Genomic DNA, 21,214 nt, shown 5'->3' with positions numbered 1-21,214 from the left:
TAAAGACAAATGCAAGCTGGTCTCCTTTGGAACTTCCGACTGTTCTCCATTGGCTTCATCATGTGGCCTTCAGGCTCCTGATCAAAATAAGATCACCTGGGTGATTAAGTTGCCCTGTTCCCCTCCATCCTTTCAGAACCCTCGATTTAAACCTCCTTTCTAATTAATGCCTAATTATCATGTAAATGAGTTGTTTACTGAAGTAAGGAGGCTTGATTATTACACTTTATGTTAATTTCAGAAATTACTTCTAAGGGGATATGACACTGGTTTTCTAAGGAGTCTTTCGAAATTAACAATAACAAAATAAAGAGATTTTGCAAAACAGTTACAAATAACATCAATTTTTCTCTTAGCAAGGGAAGTCATTTAGGAGCAACCATTGTGGTTGAGTTCTGTGAATGAAATTCAAGTTTACTTCCTATAGAATTGATATGGTGAAGAATCCCTGCATATGTTCTGTAAATCTTAGACTATGGAAGCAATAGGATAACATAGGATTACCAATAAAAAGAGAAAATATGACTTTATTGGGACAAACCATTAAAATGTCATAGGCCAAATAGAATTGTGTGTTTAGTTATTTTTGATTTGGAATAACTTACTTAGGTATTTTTATTAACCTTATATTAGGTTTTTTTCTGGTAGGTTGATATGAAAAATGTGATGTATGTTCATATGTCTTTTGTTAGAAGTTTAATAAGGCTTGGGAAATCCAAGATCTTCTCAGACACATTAATAATTTTGCCCCTTTTGATCTATCTTCTATGTCTTTCTCACTGTATGTTCAATTTCTCTAGGTCTGAGAGGCTTAAAGGGCTTGATGAAATGTAGGACACATTTAGTGCTGCTTAGAAAATTTCTTGGAAAGCTGTGAGTGAAGGGAAGGGAAATAGGAACCAAATTCATCAGGCCATGATTCAGATTACATTTTTATGTAGGATCAAGCAAGACATATAAAATATTCTACAATTACAAATACCTTTGTGCAAGTACTGCTGGTGTCATTTCCCAGCATGAACATCTTATTAGTTGTAAGCTATAAGAACAAGCAAACAAAACAATACCAACAACCAAAAAAAATGTGATCTGTCAATATCTCTGGTCAAAATCACCTCCTTATCATGGACTTCTGTGATAGTAAGAGGTAGAATGATGAAGGATGGATGTCATTCTGCATCCTTGGACAAGGTTGTTAACCTCTTTGGTCTCAGCTTCTTCATCTGTAAAGTTAGGATAATAGTGGTGTGCTTCATAAGATATAAGGATTAACTGGGACAATACATATAAAGTTATTAGAATTGTGTCTCTCATGGCAAGAACTCAGTAAATGGTTAAGCTTTATTGCTTCATTTGTTATGATGATGATAAAGAATAATACAATATTTGATTATTATTATGGCCAAATGGGTTAAATATAAAGGTAGGTAATAACTAGAATTTAAGATGCTAAGACTTCTTTAAGAGACTTTGGTCTTTGAAATTTTTAAGAAACTGGGATTGTCTGTGATGGAAAAGAACTAAAAACTGCCACTTAGAAGCAAAATTGTGAAACTTTGGGACAACTACATCATATGGTTGTATATGATATATATTTATTACAGATCTTTGGTAGTGAGAAAACAGTCATCAGTAGACAGAGTAAAATTTCCACACAAACATGTATCGATACTACAGAATTAGTGTACCTGGTCTCTGTACTTCTAAAATGTGTTGTTTTACCTAGTTTTGCTGATGTGAAAATTTTTTCACTATGGTTACAAGAGTTGATCAAGACCTCAGTACAAACAAGAGGTTCTAAGCCAGTGCCTTGACTAAATTCTGACCAAATTTAGTTCACAACCACACCTCTTGCACAAAAGCTAAGACATGAAGGAGGATTCAGCATGTTCCAACCCAACCCTCAGAAGTATTGGTTCCAGGCTTTCCCAGTGCTGCTTGCTAACTTGCAGTGGTCAAGTACATACTTTGATAATTTCAGAGAGTCTAAACGACTAAAAACCAAGAGCTTTATGCTGCAGTTAGATAGCTGTGATGTTGAGTTTATGAAACAGGAAACAAATAGTAATAGTTCATTTTTCGTTGGAGCATTTTCTTTGCTTAAGCCTTCCTCAACTAACCATGAGATTTCTTATTCTCTCTTGTAGAATTTGCTTAAAATTAAAATTCATAAATATTCTCTTAGGACTATATCAGGCAAAACTAGGCAAAAGAACATAATTATTTCAAAGCAGTCATCTTATGCATTAATTTAGAATGCATGTCAAGTTTAAGAATAATAGGCAAACATGACCTAAGATAGTTGCTCCAAATTGCTTTTGTCCTAGATACCAGTCTTGGAGGCAATCCAGTTGTGGTAGGCAGTCACTCGTACATAGACACCTGGTTTATTGATTAAACCACATTCCACTCCCCAGCTCACTATTCCAACAAGGTACTAAATATTTCGAGAATTAGGATGAACTAGTGGTCCTCCAGAGTCACCCTAAATGAAACAAGGAATATTTGTCATTAGGAGGGTCCATTTCTAGATAATTTCTGAATACTCTACTGGTATGATGAGCCCAGAGGAAGTTTGTGTTGCATGCTTCATAGAGACCACAGGAAGGTGTGTGGTGTGAATCACTGCATCAGCCATAATCTCGGCTTTGGCTGGCTCCTTAGGGTTGACCTGTCTCGAAGGCATGAAGCGCTGAGTTAGAGGGTCTATTTCAATAAAAAGCTTTTAGAAGACATATATTATGGATACACTTGGAGTATAGGCCTTCATATATAAGAAAAATAGCCAGAACTCTAGCGATGAAGAGGCTAAAAAAGTAAGAGAAATGGGCTGGAAGTAACTGAAAATTTTCTGAGACTCATCCTCAATTGAAATAAGGTTAAGAGTATGGATTGTGATGCCAGACTACCTTGGTGTGTACGCTAGCTGTCTTCTCCCTTTCTATTGTGTCTGATTGTGTACAAATTATCTTCCTTTGCTTCAGTTTCCTCATCTACAAAATGACAATAATGATAGTACCTATTTCACAAGGTTGTGATGATGATTAAATTGATTGATATTTATAAAAGATTTCAGTCATGTTTTGCCCAGAGTAAGCCCAACATAAGTGTCTGATAAACACTTATAAACCCATGTTGCATGTAGGGACAACTTTTTAGTGCCCAAGCAGAGAGGGAGTTTGATAGGATTGCCAAAGTACAAATTAACTGAAGCACGGAATTGTCTCATTGATGATTTTCATAAAATAATATCAGCTGCATATATATTATGTGGTCAATGTGAATAATGTCCAGACTTACCTGACAGGCATCAACATTTCCTTCTATGCACCCAGCTCATAGCATTGTGTCTTGTATCATACCATTATATGATTCTCTAGCATTACACGTGTTTGTATCAATAATCTTCACAGGTGCTTTCTGAAGTAATACTGGGCATTCACCTAAAGGAAATAAACATTATCAGCAAAAGAGCTGCTCTGCAACAGAGCAGGATGAGGATGAAAAACTTATTTTGTCCTCTGTGTATGAAACCTATATTTGACTCTTGCCTAGTTTTAGAAGGAAAATGTCCACTCAGTTTCCTCACTCAAGCCAGTGAAGAAGAAATGTTCAAAGAATAGTTTGGTATCTTTCTGGTGCTGTCTTTCGGTGTCCTTCTCTCCCTTCTTACATCTTTGGAGCAGACCTTTCTCAGTTGGGTTCTCCAGGTTACGGAGCTTTTATAAACAACTGGTCACCTTGGAACATTCCAAACCAAGAAATTTGCAAAGCCATAACTCCAAATACAGCATTCCCTGAGAGATTGTCTGGGAACACCAGTGATAAATGATGCCTTTGACACTGTACCTAGATCACCAATGTTTTGGTTGCTTTCATACTTTACACATTATGGTAAATTTTCGCTGGACTTACCATCATGTGAAAGTGTTCCCCATCCTGTAACAACAATTCCTTCACCTGGTGGAAAAATCTGTGTGGCTTCAGGAAGACAAACTCAATGTACATCATTCTTAAATAAAACTTTTTCAGTGAGCAGTATAACTGCAATATCATCATGATATTCACCTTGGATGTAGCCTTCATGAATAATAATTTGTTCAACATAACGTTGCATATAAAGGGGAATTATTTTAGTGCCAAGCTGACAGTATAGTTTTTCAGATTTTTTTGTCCTAAAAAAATAAAAATTACTTGTTTTGTATTTATTTCCAAATAGTAGAAATATGGCTGGCATCTACTATGTTCTTTTGGGTACGTTAATATTACCTAGCTCTATAGTCCATTCACAGTGATACAATCTGCTTTTTTAATTCATTTAAAATATCTTAGTTTGAGTCCCTAAACCAGAAATTATAGAAGGTAATGGAGATATAGAAATAAAAATGAATAGCCCATGCCTTTAAGACATTTAAATCTAATGAAAGATGGGCATACACACAGGCAGTTATAATTACTTACATGGTTGTGTATATAATTAGTGGGATCACAAAACACATGGACATAAATCTGCATGTACTAAGAAACAGAACATTTCTTAGGGAAAGTAGCATTTTGAATGAGTCTATGATGCTGACTCATATTTGCTTAGAAGATGAGGAGAGGTGGATAGGCATGTGCAAAGGGGGAGAGAGGTATGAAACAGGATGATGTATTTTAGTAACAAATAGTTAAGAATGTCTGGAGTATAAACTGATGAGAGATCAGAATCTTGTGAGAAAAAAATCAAGTAATATCAAGAATAATATTGACTCTTTTCATTCTTTCTAGTAAGGCAAGAAAGTCTTAGATTGGCTGCCATATAATTAGTCTTCCTACACTTGAGAATGAAATGGAGTGCTACTGGTAATTAAACTGACATAGCAGGTATTAACTGAAACTGTCCCAAGGCCTGTGGCCTCCCGACCTTTGGGCAACATGATGAACTCATTTTTTAAAGCAATGAGCTGCAGTCACCAGGTACCTTTCACTGATCAAAGACGCCCCACAGCAGTGTTGACCCTCCTTGCTGAGGCTTGCCTGCTATGGCCATTCCCCTTCCAGAGCAGTGGAGCCCTGGGTGACTCTATCATATGTAGCTGACATCCTTGCTCGTCTCCCACAGCCTGTCAGAAAGAGTCAGTTTTGTTCAACTGATGGTAGGAGGATAATACTGATTTGACTGCAAAGCCAAAAGTGAGCTGACATATTCTTGTATGGTTTTATCTGACAGTATCTTGTACTAAGAGGAGTGGAATGTAATCCGAATAGCAATCACCATCAGGCCCGGGCTCACCTTCCTACCCAGCATAGTATTTCCAAGCACTTCACTTCAGCACTTAGAGAATACTAAAGCTCTGGGAGGCAGATAAAGTCACGGTTAAGCCTGTGGGCTCTGTAACCAGACTCTCTGGCTTACATTCTGGCCCCACCATTTATAACCTGAATGAATCTGGGGAAACTATTTCACTTCTTTATGCTTCAGTTTCCCCATCTCTAGAAGGGGATAACAAAAATACCTACCTCTAGGATTATTGTGAGGATCAAATGAGTTGTAAGTAAAGCAGTTAGAATATTGCCTGGTGAAGAGTAACCAATCTTGACTGTTTTGTTTTAGATTATCTCATACATTTAATTGAAAGTAGCTGAATTTACGGTTGTTGATAATCTTTTCAGCATTCACCTTACTGATTTCTGGAATAGCACAAAAAGCCCAAGGTAAATTTAATAGCCATCATTAGTCCACTGACCCTGAGGCAATAAAGTAAGAAGGTAGGTCCAGCAGAACAAGAGGATCCAGAAATAATTTGGAATCTGAGGATAAATTGTCAATTGAAAGGAGAGAACATTGGTTTATTCCAATTGTTCTTTTACTATATGTTAATGTATGATATGGAAGGAAATACCATCTTCATAATTCTTCATGAGAGAACTTCTTTTCTATTTAATTGGGATTGTGTTCTATATTATCTAAAATAGAAAATTGCCAGAATCTTTCCTTAGAAAAACAGGAAGGCCCTCAAGTGAATCTGATTCCTGTCAGTACACAAAAATAACTTTAAAAAGTGACCTATATTATAACAGATCACATGCTGCTTTTGAAAATTATAGGATTTCATGAAAAGAATACAAGACACACCATTACTTACAAGGACTGATCAAAGTCTTATTATTTACTTTAGAATGAGTGGTAACTTTCTTTCTCCCAGAACCCATTTTAAAATGTGGCATTATTATGATTTTATTATTATGTTTTTAATAATGAAGAGTATAAGTTATTGCTCTGAGTTATTCATTAAAAGAAAAATACTGAAGATTAGCTTTGTGCCTGGTGCTTGGGAGGCATGTTAGGGATAAAAAGATGAAAGTAACACCACTCCCAGCAAATACCTGCACTTACCCGTGAGCCTGAGAGAACTGGGGTCTGTAGTCCAGGGTCCCAAGTGGTTCCTCAGCACCTGATGCAAGATGCTTTCAGTTCTTCTTCTTATGTTTTCCTTCATTGATCTGGGGGCCTTGAATATCAGCCATATCTGTGCTCTCACACTGTTGCTACCACGACTGGAAACAAGATAAAGGTTTTATACGTTGCTAAAAATATAGCATTTCTTTCCTCATTCCTTGATCTTTCCTATCTCTATTTCTTCTCCTTTTATGTGTTTATACAATACCTTAAATCAATCATAGGATCATTCACCTGCCTACATATACTTGGTGAAAATATCCATTAGCTATATTATTCAGATTAGAGGACAAGTAATTCTACAAATCTGAGAAAAGGAAAGGCCTGAGGCACACGGTAGATCTATCACACAGGAACTGGGATCATTTGCTCTTGTATTCATCCATCATTTATTAAGCAACTGCTATAGACAAGTGGCTAGGCTAGGTGCTGTTAGGTGATGCAGGAGTGACTGAGAGCCAGTTCCTACCCTTGAGGAATTGTCAGATTTCTAGGAGAGAGGGCACATGTATACACATGACTACAATAAATGAGGCATAAGATCTCTATCTGATATGCAAATAGAGGCAGGATAAGTCACTTTTGACTCAAAGGATCAGAGAAATTTTCATGGAAGGAGTGACATACACACTGGGTCTTAAAGTATTTTCATCACTACTTTATCATCAAGCGGAAAATTTCATCCAGCAAAGAAGCGGAGGACTAGTGCTCCAGGAGGACTGGATAGCAATGATTAATTAGGCATTTACTGGCCATCTGCTGTATTCCAGGTACTTCACTGTCACATTTATTATTGTACTTCGTCCCCACCATAACCCTGCAGCATCTTCATTATACAGACAAGGAAAAACTGAGGCTCTGGAGATTACCCAATGTGCTCAAGATTGCAGCTGTCTAACTAGGATCCAGATTCCGTGCAGCTAGTTCCATAGCCCAGGCTCTTCACACCACACAGCCTGTCTCCCAGGACTCTCCCAGCCTGTGGCAACAGGGTATAGAAGACTAGGCTTGAACAGATGTGGGGTCTGGGGAAGATTTGTTTGGAATTTGGAGAGGGTGGCCAGTGACCATGTAGGAATTGTCACACAGCCTTGTGGCTTGTGTCTGCAGTGCCTCATTATGCTTTGCATCTCCCTAAGAGATGGCCAAGCTTTTTGGCAGATGAATCAGTAATCATTCCTAGGAAACATGTTTGACCACCATAGCAGGGTGTGCTAAAATGAAAACCTCTGTCCTGTAGCCCCTCCATCACTTGCTAGGGGTCAGTACTCCCTGAAGATACCAAGGCTCCATGCATAGGAAAACAGCAGATTTCTGGTGGCTGTAGTCATCTCCAGTAGATACTTGGGCCCTTCAGTTTTAGCTTCCCATTTCTTTCCAATACTAAAACTGACCCTCAACGTTAATTCTAGTTGAGACATTGATCCAGTCTGCAATTCCAGAAGTCCCAGGAGTTACAGGAGCAGGGGAAGAAGGGCAGACATAGTCTGTTGGCTTTGATGAAGGTAAAAACAGTACTTGCCTTCATAAGAAACGTGTTTATTTGCAAATATTTCTGTACACATTATCTTCTTTGTTTCTGAGTACAGTTTTATAAGGAAAGCAGTGAAGGTATTATCAATATTTCAGATAGGACAGAAGACTCAAAGTGATACAGCCACTCACCCAGGCTCTGGGATACTGAGTAGCAAAGGCTGTGCTGAGGCTGTCTAACCCCTATCCTTTGATGCCCTTCACTATATCATGCTACCCCACACCCAAACGCAGACAACAAAACGTAGCTATTTTACTTTTTGTTATAGAGACTAGAGGATTCCTTTGATATCAAAGCCTGGCACAGCTATGCTCTTTTCCACCCTATAATAATTCTAGGGCAGTTCTTCAAGGTTTTTAGCTTATTTGCAAGTATAATGACATGAAAAAACAGGGTCTTTATGCTACCACTAAAAAAAATGTCAGACTACAGAACATTGGTCTAAGGAACTATCTAATGTCTGCTGGACATAAAACCTTAAGAAACCAGAGAGCTGTGTCATCTATAATTTAATGAATAATACATTACCAGTACATCTAGTTAACTAAATATCCCAATCTTTACTTTGGTCTGATACTGAACAAATAGTCTGACAGTTAGCTTAAGAGAATGCTCTTTATTAGTAACTTATTGACTAATGAATGTAGTATTTCAATAGACCCTTTTTATAGGGATCATGAAATATATACATATATATGGGTTGAGCTCTAACTGTTATTAGTTACTAACACCAGTGTGATGACTTGAGAATTGATATATTGTCTGTAAATACTAGATTTTTGAAAGGCATCAGCCATCTCTTAAAGAGAACATAGAGTCAAATATCAAATTCCAATAATATACTTATATTTCAGAGAACTAACAATGAAATAAGTATAGGAAAATGCTAATTTACCTTAGTCTCAAAAATTTTGCTAAGGTATTTATTTTCTGGTGATGTCTCCCTTTCATAATTTCTATTATATGGTATATCCAACACTTGAAAGCTACCTTGGTAATAGTAGGTCATGTTTTCTATGGGATAAGGAAATGTTCCAAGAATTATTTAAGTGAAATGGATTTCAAATCCAGATATAGATTACATAGTATTACCAACTAATAAATATCATGCTCATTTAGATACTGATAAACCCTGTGAAAACATTTTTGACACAGTTGATTAGATAATCTTGGCATTGTGGAAAGTGTTTATAAGACCATTACTAGAGCAGATACATATCAGCAAAAGATCAGGTAGAAGAGTAACATCTTAATTGAGACAGATGGGACTATATACTATAAATGAGGTTTCTGTCTAGACTAATCAGTTGTCAGACTATGAATAAAAAAGGTACCATGTATTAAATATCTACTATATGAAGATACTTTATAAAAACTATATGAAGTATATACAGTTTTTAGTAGAAATGTGGTCTCAGAGATATTCAGTAACTTACCTAATATCATATAGCTACTTAAGAGCACAGGATCAAACATCATCTGTCTGATTCCAATGCCCATATCTAATCCATTAATCTCCTTCCTGAATTTTCACAGATTCTAAGCTATTTGATATATATCTTATCTCTAGCATGTAATATATATTAAGCATATAGTAATACCCTGAATACTGTGTAATTAGCATATTATGTATGCCTAGCATATATAGTAAGTACCAGACAAATGTTATCATTCTTTTGCAATATGATCATTGCTTTTTTTTACCCTTTTTATTGAAATATTGTTGAATGAGCAATATGAGAAGCAAAGGAGATTCAACAAATGAATAATTGACATTCCTGAAAGAAGAACTGGACAAATTAATTTGAATCCATTGCTTAAAAGGACTCATAGTGTTCTAAGAAAAATTGATACAGGATGAACAAAATACTAAGACAGACTATACTTGGTGAATTCAAAGGATAAAAAGTAGCACAGCAGGGCAAGATTTTTGCCATTTTAAACCAAAGAAACCTAAAGGCACCAGGCACTTCAGGAAGTATGGGTGGAAGTGTGATCAAAATTAAGAAGATCTGTTGAAACAGCTAGATTCCGTGTCCCTCCTAACTGCAAAGTAAAACCTGGGGTGGTTGCACATACTTACATTTATATGCTGAGGTTTTTTTCCCCAACTTGTCTATGAAAAGCTAGCAGCCTAGAATATATTCACACAAAACATGGGAACTTTTTCCCCATCTGGGAATTCTGACCAGTGTAAGAGAAAAGACCTAAATATACTGGTAATGTGGGTTCTCTCAGTAAAACCTAGGTAGAACAGCCTACGGTCAAAGCCAGTGTCAGCAGATAGCCCTTTCACAGAGAGCTTCCAGTCAGCTCTTTAGTCCCTGATCTTAAATGTCAGCAGATAGGAAAAGATCAACATTTATTTGGGAAAAGTATCTAACATGAAATACTGCTAGACTAAGCAAATAAAATCTTGGAAGAAAGAGACTAAAAATTAAACTCTTATATGCAGAGAGATTTTGTAAGAAGTAAGATCAAAAGAGATCTTAGCAATTAAATATATAATAGCAGAAATAAAGAATTCAAAAAAGCGACTGGAAAATGAACTTTAGAAAATGACAAAGAAAGTGATTTTTAAAAGACTGATGGATGGAAAATAGAAAGGAAAAGACAGGAAAATTAAAGGCCACATGTAGTTTGCCTATTATCCAAATTACAGGAGTGCCAGAAAGAGAGTAAAGAAAACAGGAAATCATCAAGAAATAATCTTGCAACATTTTCAGGAACTGAGGTATTTGAGTTCCAGCACTGAAAGGATCCACTAAATGTCAGCGCAGTGGATCAAAATAAGATCTACACTGTCACATTACCATGACATTTCAAAATACTGAGAAAAAAAAGTCCAATAAGATATTAGAAGGTGGGCACTGGGAGAAGAAGAGGTTCCACTCAAAACTCTAGAATCAAAATGGCATCAGACTTCTTGACAGAAATTTTGAAAGCACTAAGACAATAGAATATTAGCTTAAAAATAAAAAATTCAAAGGGAAATTCTTTTCTAACCTACAATTCTATAATATTAATTAAGGTTAACAGTAAAATTAAGATATTTTCAGACATGTGAATTGTAACAAAATGTATACTTCCCAGAAAGCTGGAGTATGCACGCCACCACAACCAAGTGAATGAAAGAAAAAAGAAAAAAGAAATATGGAACCCAGGAGTGTGGATATTAAACCCAACAGACAGTTGAAGGCAATCCCCAGGACGCTGCTGGTGGGAAGTCCCACGACAACAGCCATGTAGATAGGGCATGAATGATTATGGAATCCTCACTTTCTATAATAGAAAGTGAAGAGATAATAACAACAACTCAAGAAACAAACAAAGAAAAAACCCCATCTAAGATACAGTAATTTAGGAATCAATTTAAAGAGTTGAAAATGCTTATCTCTGAGAAATGGGAAATAGGGGTAGTGGAGGAGAAGGTATATTTTTTCATAAAAAGCTCTGACAATTTGACTCTTTAACCTGTGAGTATATACAGCTTTGGAGGAAAAAAAAGCACTCAACCATGGCAAAGTCATGGAGAAAGGACTGATAGTAAGCATATGCTTTATTTAAATACATAAATATATATTTGAAACTAAACAACTGCAATAACTACGATTGCAAGTCAAAGTGATTTAAACATTGAGAAAATGTTAAAAACATTGACAGTGTAAAAAGGAAATATTGCTAACAAATTACTAGGAAGTGTGGAAGAAAAATGTGAAGTATAAATATTCTGATTTTCTTGTCTTTCATAGCAGGATATAAATAAGCTAATGTCTTAAGTTAAAACAGATGGTTTTTAAAATTAACTCCAACTTTTCTCATGTTTTTGAGTCTTTTTAAATCTATATTAAAGGGATTTTTTATATTATAATCTTTGTTATAAAGAAAAAATCAGTCAAAATTCAATATTCTTTGGTTTCTCACTTCACATGAAATAAATGTGATATTTTAATTATAAAATAACATATATAATATCATTTTAGTAGATTACTTTTTCTACCCATTAGTCACCTATCTATGCATTGACATCTCTATATGGTATACATTCTTTTACCTGTGGGTACTCAAAAAGATGCCTGCCATACAGTGTTTGGCAAATGTTAACAATGCCTTTTTCTGGGATCTTGGATCATTGATGGCTCTTTTAAAGGGAGATAATTTGCTGTTTGCAATTATCTCTTTGTCTTTTGTAGAAATAGAAGTGTTTACACCTGGAATAAATAAAAATGTATACTTTACCAATCTACTTCCAGAAAATTAACCAGGAGACCGATAGTTAGTCCCGGGATTGCCAACACTCCGAGTACACTGAGGGCAATCACCCACAGTGGCAAAGGTGTCCAGAATGCTGTGACTGGTCTGCAAGTAAAAGATATGAACATGAAGGCACTTTGCGGAAATCACAGTCATTCCAAATCTTTGTTTCTTTCCTCTTGCTCACCCTAGAAGTTCCACAGTTTAGGCACAGTAGTAGCAAAATATTGGAAGGAAGAAAGGGAGGAAGAGAGATCGGAAGGAAGAAAAGAAAAAAGAGAGAGAGAGAAAGGACACAGGGGGAAAGAAAGCAAGCCAGCCCATGAGTTTATCTTAAAAGCTTATACTAAAACCTCTCTGCATCTGTGCTGTGAAATTATTTTTCAAGATTATGATGGTTGGTGCCAAATGATCTATACTTAGCCCCTAGTTCCCTGCTAGAATTAATGGGTAGTGACGCAGTTAGTATCAGTAAGTGAAGACCCTGCCAGGTTGTGGAGGAAGAAAGGAGGGGAATGGAAATATCTTAGAAGTTCTTTATGCCTAAACCTATAATAATTGTTTAAAAGTATGATCATAATCCTATTTCATTTATTATGTCCTTATAAGAACACACACAAATAATGAAGTGCCACATTGAGTCAAAGCAGTGTCCATCTCTCTTCCTAGCTTGTTTAGGGCTGTGGTTCAAAGAGATCTTTTGTGTATGTTGTTATCAACCTACAATAAGGTATTTTCCCTGTTTCATTTAGATAACACATATGTGTTGAGAGCTAAGCTTAGGTTGAAATATGGATTTGTGGTAAGTTCCCAAACAAAGAGGCATAGGGAGAGAGTCTAGAAAGAGGGAATAACATAAAGAACTCACAAGTGACCAGCAATTCAATTTTCCAGCAGCAAAATGTGAGGCATGGATTGGCCAAAGATGAAACTGAACAGTGTCATGGTTAATTTCATGTGTCAACTTTGGCTAGACTATTGTGCTAAGTGTGGTCAAACACTAATCTGCATTTTGCTATGAAGGTATTCTGAACCTATGAAAAACATTTATAATCAGTTGATTTTAAGTAAATATTACACTCAATAATGTGGGTGGGTCTCATTCAATCAGTTGAAGGCCTTAAGAGCTAAAACTGAGGTTTCCAGGAGAAGAAATTCTGTCATAGGACTTTAACATAGAAATCCTGCCTGAGTTCCAGCCTAACAGCTTGTCCTGTGGATTTCAGACTTGCCAGCCTCACAATTGTTTGAAGCAATTCTTAAAATAAAATCAATCTCTAGATAGATAGACAGAAAGAAAGTTATATAGGTGGATGATAAAGATGGATATAGGTATGTAGGTAGATGATAGATAGTTTCAATTGGTTATATATCTGGAGAAAGAGACAGAGAGATCATGTCAGTTCTGTTTCTCTGGAAAATCCTGACTGATAGAAAGGCAACCCAAGAAGGACCTTTCATGCACACAAAGTTGTTGATATTTGTCTTATGTATTGGAGCCCATCTAAGTGTGATTGGAGGATGTTTAGATCATAATTACCCAGTAACACTTACTGAATATGCAGAATATGGTATCCTACCTCAGATTGAGGAGTTCAGATTGCTGGAAAGGCCTGAGACTTTGCAGTTTGACGCAGATTCCCACTAGACTGTGTACTATCTTCATAGCAAAAATATGGAAAAGATTTAACATAGCCAGGACTAGACTATCATCATGTTTTTCAGATCAGAGGTAGTATCAGGGACAATGTGTATGATGTATTGGGTCTCAGATAAAAATAAACTGAGCTGAAGCTTTCAGGAGGACACATTTAAAAAAAAAAATCCATCCTCTGCTGATCTTTTTTTCACTCTTTTTGAAAGGTATTTCATAGTTCTCCTATTTTGCCTTGAACTTCCAGCACCATCTGCCCCATTCTCAATCTTAGTTGCAACCTTACTTCCTAGTTCACTGAGAAAATAGAAAGCATCAGAAGAGAATATTTACAGCTCCATCAATCACATTTGTAAACTTCTCTTCATCTGTACCCCACGCTCTACTTTTTCCTCATGTTTCTATAAATTGTGCCCTTAACCCAATCCTTCCACCTTCTCATCTCACTCTACAACCTATGTTTCTAACCTATGTTCCAGCCATTTTAAACTACTCAGAGTTCCATGGACAACCAGACTTTTTAATGCTTCCAGGTCCTTGTACATTCTGTTCCTTCTGCCTAAATGTCCACTTCAAGTCTACCCGGTGAACTTCCTCTCAAACTTTATCACTCAACTCTGCCATCCATCTCCTCTTCACTGAATTCTTCCATGAACCATTCTATTTAGATCTACATTGAGAGTATTTTCTTTTTTATCTTCACATGACAGTCTTTTCTCCTCTACTTGTCGTCTGGAGTCATGTCATTGTTTATTCTTTTTGTTGTTTTATACCGAGGGCATAGCATGGTGTCTAACATATCAGAGATAATATTTATTAAAGCAGTGAATGAATGGAGCCAAAGGATATCAAGGACAACTAGATCATGAAGGATAGATCAGAGGGTACAGATCATGGAAAGCCCTCAGTGCTATCAAAGGAGTTCTGACTATCCTGTGGCAATGGCTGATATGGGGCACAAAGTGTTTAAAAGATGAATCTGCAAGCAATCTGTATGAGAATGGTTTAAAGGAGGGAGAAGAATGAAAAGGGAAGAGACCAGTGAGGAAAGGGACTACTGGAATTCACAGGAATGCAATAATGGGATCCTGGATGGTGGTAGTAAGAAAAGAAAGTGATAAATTTGAGCAAGTTTACAGTAGAACTGGCTAATTAGTGAACTATACCAGTAAAGGAAGGGGCTGTGTTAAAAAGGATATAAGACTGTCTCAAGAAGTAGAGAAGAGTAATATGAAGTCTAGAAGAGAGAACTTGGGAAGAAAAATGGTAAATATTTTACATCTTGTGTTTGAGAGACATTTAAACTACTCATACATAATTGGAGATATCAGACTGGTAGTTAAGTTAAGCCATAGTTGTGGATGTAAACTTAGGAGTCATCCCAAAACAGGGAAGAAACAGAGCTATGAAACTGGATTGGCATGTTAGTGCTTGTTATATAAAATACTGTACAAAATTGGTATTTCTCTTTCCAAGGCAAACATTTATTTTCATTCCAACTACAACTAATTTATCCCAATTTTTCAAACCATTCTGAATTTTATAGTCTCATTTAAAATCTCTCAAAAGACTTTAAGTTATCAACATGTTTCTTAACTGTCAAATTCAAAATATTTTTCACCTTTCAATGATGCATAAGCACTTACCTTATCTCATAAGCATTTAGCTCCACCAAAATTACTTTGCTCACTCTTTAGTTCTCTCATTTTCACTCTATACTCTTTCTTTACTTTTCAGTCTCCAATGAACTCTTACTAATACTTTTTCCCCCTAGTAATCTCTTAATTGGGGTATATGCGTACGTTTCTTGTTTTGACTAGTTTTATTTTTAAAGCTTTACCTTGGAGCAGGACTGCATATAGATTTAAGAACTTAGATTCTTATAAGAACAGAAATAAATCTAAATCTATTAAAATTTGATCAAATAAGATTTCTTAAACTTCATTCATATACTATAGATTGAAGGTAGCAGACTGAAATAATTTCCTGATTTCTAGTTGTCCTTTGCTGAAAATACTGTAGAATTTTATATTTATATTCCTTATCCTTTTTATCCATTTTGATTATTGCTGTCACCAGCTCAGATGCCTCTCTGGGGTGTAGCTACCTACCCTTAACTCATAACTTAAATACCTTAGAAACCATAACAGAGATTAAAGAGCTGCTTAAAAATGATAGACTTTCCAGGTAGAAAATTACTTAGTTATTTAACCAATATTTCTGGTAGTCCATACTACAGATTCTCCTGAAAAAAAAATTACGTAAGTGTAATTACTGGAAGAGGATACAGAATATCAATTATATCCTAGTCATGAAGTCTTAATGCTACCATGGCAAGGATCTAAAACACAACTTTCTTTTGAGGTTTTTCCCATTCCATCCTATAAGACTAACTCTCAGAAAAAGACTGAAATTGATAAAATGTGGCTTTGAAGTCTTTATTTTTACTTCTAGTGTTCTTTTCTTCCTCTTGGTGGTTCACCACGCAGGCACCCACAGGCAACCACAGGACTGACTGAAGTCTCCTCAGGTGCACTTGCAGATTCATCCCTGTGTCCAGATCCTTCCAGCATCCTCTCGGCAGTCAGGTTAATGCCCCCCTCTGAGAAGCTAACCACTGAGTTGGAGCTTGAACCTTTTCTAGGAACCTAAGAGTGCTTAGAAACAACGGCTTAACCCTTTGAAATCTTTAGGGTTAGGACTCTACACAAGTGTCAAAATGTTGAAGGACATGGAGGAGGTGCCCTATAAATTAAAAAAAAATATCATCCACCCAGCGTAAAGGTGATGACTATTTCATTGGCAAAATAAAACAAAACAAAACAATCATGCTATTTCTTCTTCACTTTTAAATGTGTATGATCACTATTTATTATAGGTCAGAGATGTGGCTAATAAGAAAACATCAAGGTTCTTATTAATATAGAAACTTAAACAAAGAAATCACACGGTAAATTCTTTAGTTTAAGAAAAAGATGTTTTTGGTATATTCTATCATAGTGAGTATGCTTTTTCTAAATACATTTTTACATGGATACTGATATTGTGAAAAAAATATAAATATATATGTCTATTAAAGGGCTCAACTGTTGTCTCAAGATGTACATTTTTACAGAAATATTTGTGTAAGATGTGCATTTATATTTCAGTTTTCTGAACATTAAAATATTTGTAATTGGATTCACTTAACTTGCTATATTGCATATATTTTGATGAAAACACCTTGTGAGTTAAAAACATATTTTTAAAATGGCATTAATGATCACTGTTCACTGCATAATAATTACCCTAATAGATAATTTAAAAATAAACAGCACATTTCTATACATAATTCTATTCTAGTTCATGAACATTTTACAGATAAAAATACATGGTTCTAAATGTAATTCTACGGAGGACATCTATGAAGCAATAGTATTGTGAGATTCAAGACAATATTCATGAAAGAAATTTAGAAAACAAGATATTAAATAAATAAAAGGGACTCATAATCATCACCACTAATAACAATGTAACAATTGATTTATAAGATAAGACAATTTTCTGCTTCCTCCTTTCCCTTTACAACAGTCACACATTCATATTATTTTTCATTCACAGCATGTTAAGCTGCATGTCACCCTTCTGAAGCACTCCCCAAATCACTACATAAAACTAGAAATTCTAGACACAAATGTATGTATGTGATAGGGTTGTCTCCAAGCAGGAATTCCAAAATGCTATGAAAAAATTACAAATTTTCCTTAAATCCAATTATTTTACTGCAACCCTTGGGTAGGAGTTAGACTGGGGAAAGAGTGTTAATTCTGCCAGAGTTTTAGGCAAGCAAAGCTCCACTTACCTATACATAATGTGTTGATATAATGGCTGTTGGTGTCAATAAGACAAAGGCAACTTCTGTGCTTCTTTTGTCCTGATCAGTGGTTCTCAGGTAAATGCACTAACCAGAGTGATACTTGTGATTTTAAGGGCTGGTTGCAATAGCAGGAAACAATTTAAAGGACGCTGGTTTAACAAGTGTTGATGACAGCTCTCAGTGTGGTTTAAAGGAAGAAATGACAATTTTCCTTGAGTTAGAAACTTGGAAAAGATAGTAGACACAACTTGGGTTGGTCACCTGAGAAGTTCACCTAGAAATACCACCACAGATTGGTGAATCAAGGGTTCTAACTCAGATTCCATCCATTCCTTTCATGACAGAGAGCTCCTCCTTAATGAAACCAACTATATTCACTGGACTTAATATACATTGTTTTTGATTCAACAATTCTGCTACAGCATTACTCATTTGAAACATGCTTAACCTAAAATTCACTGGCACTCTACACAGACTTTTATAGGAATGGATTTATAGATAGAAGTAGGTTTTGATATAAGAAATATCAGTTCTGTTTTCATATTTACAGGAAATGAGACTAACTAATTTGGTCCAGAGTTGTTTTACTAAGTTAATATGAATTGTTTTGGGGAACACACCAAATTCTTATGAAAACAAAAAACAGGAGACCATTTAGCTATTTTGGATATAGATATCTAGATTCTTGGCATTGTCTTTCATATCTTTATCTACTCAATTCATTCAGTTGTTTAATAAATATTCATCATGTACTTCCTAAGGCTATACTTTATTCTTAGTAGTGGAAATACAATAGTGGATAAAGTAAAGTTCCTACCTTCATGGAGCCTACACTTAATGGTAAAGACAGACAAATGCCAAAGAAAATAGTATATACATCATTTAAAGTGAGATACTTATACATGCTATACAGAAAATAAAACAGAGTATTTGAGTAGAAAGTGGTGTATGAGGAGTGGGTAATGGCTATATTTAGGGTGGTCAGAAAAGGTCTTTTTGAGGAGGTGGCTTTTGGACAGAGATCTGAAAGGTGCTATTAATTAGTATGACTAATCTTCCTAAAACACATATCATAACATTTCTCTATTTAAAAATCAGTGAAACTCTCAACTGCTTTCAGAATAAAAAATAAACATCTCTGGTTGATATTCAAGGCTCTTTAGAATGCCATCTCTTTTTATCTGTTTTATTCCATAATAGTTTGGTGTAACAGAAAAGGCATGACTTACATCCCAATGCAGGCCCACTAAGTAACTAGTTCCTTGATACAATTCTCTCGGAGATTCAGCTTTCTCATAGTCTAGTAGGATCATATTTGTAAGGTTCTATCAACTGATATCATATATACCACATGCTTGACACAACGCTCAGGACATTATACTATGTTAACAATTACCTTACTTAAAGCCTGACTTTGCTTGAGCTGTTTCTCACATTTCCATTCCTTGAATGGCAAGTGCTTTCCTACCTCTAAGCTATTTTTCATGCTGTTTAATGCTCCCAGAATTGCCATTTCTACTCATCCAGTGTTTAGTCATGCTTCATAGTCCAACCTAATTGCCACTTCCTCATGGAGGCTTCACTATTAAAGCATTATCCTCTTTGATTTCTTTTTTCTGAACTCTTATATTTACTGTCATCAATACTCCTTTTAGATTTATATATCTGTGATGTTATATTGATTTCTATTTAAATCTGTCCTGCAGATGATCTTAGCACCTCAGTGAAATTGTAAGCAGCTTGAACTTGAAGGCAAGGACTATATATTAATTTTTGTTTTTTATAATGATTATTAGAGTGCTTCTGATACAGTAGATGTTCAGTAAATAAATTATATTTGAAATTAGTGATTTACATCCAAACTATGTGTAGACCTCCTAAAAGTTGATAAAATATTTTAAAAACTCAATATTAAATGTACATAGAATTTTAACAGAGTATTCACAGAAGAAATACAAAAGGACAATTAACATATACAAAGACTGCCTCCTCCACATGGCCTCTCCAACAGCAAGCTTGTGCATTATCAGGTGGTAGCAGAATTCCAGAAGAGTCTGCATGCAAGTTCAAGGCCTGGGTTTAGAAATAACACTGTCATTTCTGCCACCTTTTATTGATAAAGCAGATCATGAGGCAAACCCAGTTCAAAGGGTGGAGAACTAGCCTCCACCTCTTAATAGGAGAAGTTGCCAAGATATGTAGCCATTTTTAATATACTACAGTAAGGATCTTTATTATATGTGTGTGTGTGTGTGTGTAAAATCAATTTAAGGTCATAGATGAGGAAATATATTTTTCAAAGCTATTTTAGATTAAAAAATCTTATTGTATAAGAAAGTATGACTATTTTGTGTAAACTTCGTATTTACTTGACTTTAAAATTAAATATTTCTGTGGCTTATAGCTGAAGTTCCTTTTACCTTTCAGAATCAAATTCTCTGATTCTCTTCTAGATTCAGTGTTTCTGTTATTATACCTGTACTATTTCTTTAACTTAATTAGCTAATATTACCATCATGAAGGAAACTGCTTAATTGTGGATGAGGGATCTCTGTGCATTATCTAGTGTTACTCCTTCCTTCTCAATGGATTACAATTTATCCACTAAGTAAACCTAAAACATTGGGGATTACACTGGAATTATCAATGTCTGTTTTCTGATTCTACATGGACTATTTCCCTTCAGTTTGAAAAATGAGGCAAATGTGAGGTTCTAATATACTTTTTATATCTGGAAGATTTCCAATCCTAAATCTGTGAGTACCTCTTTCAGTAACATTTGTTGAGCTTCTCCTTTGTTTCCTGTTTACAGGAAGGAGAGGAAAGAAGAAGGGAAAGGTTTGTAGGAAGGGGGAAGAAGGAAATTAGTAAACATTCATTGAGAATTTACTCTCTTCTTTAAGTCCTTTATATTTATTAACCCATGAAAGACAAACACAAAAATCCTTTTCATAAGACACTATTAGTGTCTTCATTTTACAGATATAGAAACTGAAGTTTAAAAAGTTCAGGTAATATACCCAAGTTTCTCATGTGGAAGAATGATTGGGGTGGAATTGAAACAGCAGTCCGGTCCTCTGGACCCAACCACTGTGTATATTAAAGTAACTGGAAGGAAAAGAGAGATCCTGACTTCAGAACTCCACATATTACTTGAGAAGCCATTGTGCTAAGCACCAAGTATATTACAATATAAAAGACCAAGAAAGTTAGTTTTCTTGAAATGGGTGTTCTTTTTAATGGCTGTTTTTCCATTGCCAGCATATCACTCGGCTACGCAAACTTAGCTTTACCAATAGAGGTGTTCCTTCATCACTATTTACTATGTATAAATATATACATATATATATATATATGGCATCATTTTGGGCAACAGTACTATTAAGATTTTAGAAAACTAAGAAAAATATTCCTTTCAAATGAAACTTAAGTGTCCTACCCAAGTTATAAAACATTTACCTTTTACTATATGTA

At 35.4% G+C, this 21,214-nt stretch overlaps 1 protein-coding gene across 1 annotated transcript; it reads right to left on the bottom strand.

Moving 5' to 3' along the window:
* Positions 1-948: 948 nt before the first annotated feature.
* On the bottom strand, positions 949-17,830 carry LOC108392638 (transmembrane serine protease 11B). Its single transcript, XM_073236293.1, is given in 10 exon segments — positions 949-2,485; positions 3,301-3,443; positions 3,916-4,179; positions 4,935-5,105; positions 5,635-5,673; positions 6,380-6,540; positions 8,706-8,773; positions 8,872-8,996; positions 12,226-12,335; positions 17,726-17,830. Coding segments are annotated over 10 exon segments (1,251 nt in total). The 5' UTR covers positions 17,734-17,830; the 3' UTR covers positions 949-2,323.
* Positions 17,831-21,214: the final 3,384 nt, after the last annotated feature.

This window comes from Manis javanica, chromosome 5 (genome assembly GCF_040802235.1).
Source record: "Manis javanica isolate MJ-LG chromosome 5, MJ_LKY, whole genome shotgun sequence".
Lineage (NCBI taxonomy): Eukaryota > Metazoa > Chordata > Mammalia > Pholidota > Manidae > Manis > Manis javanica.
Note: the sequence above shows the minus strand (reverse complement) of the source record. Positions and strands in the feature narration are given on the sequence as shown.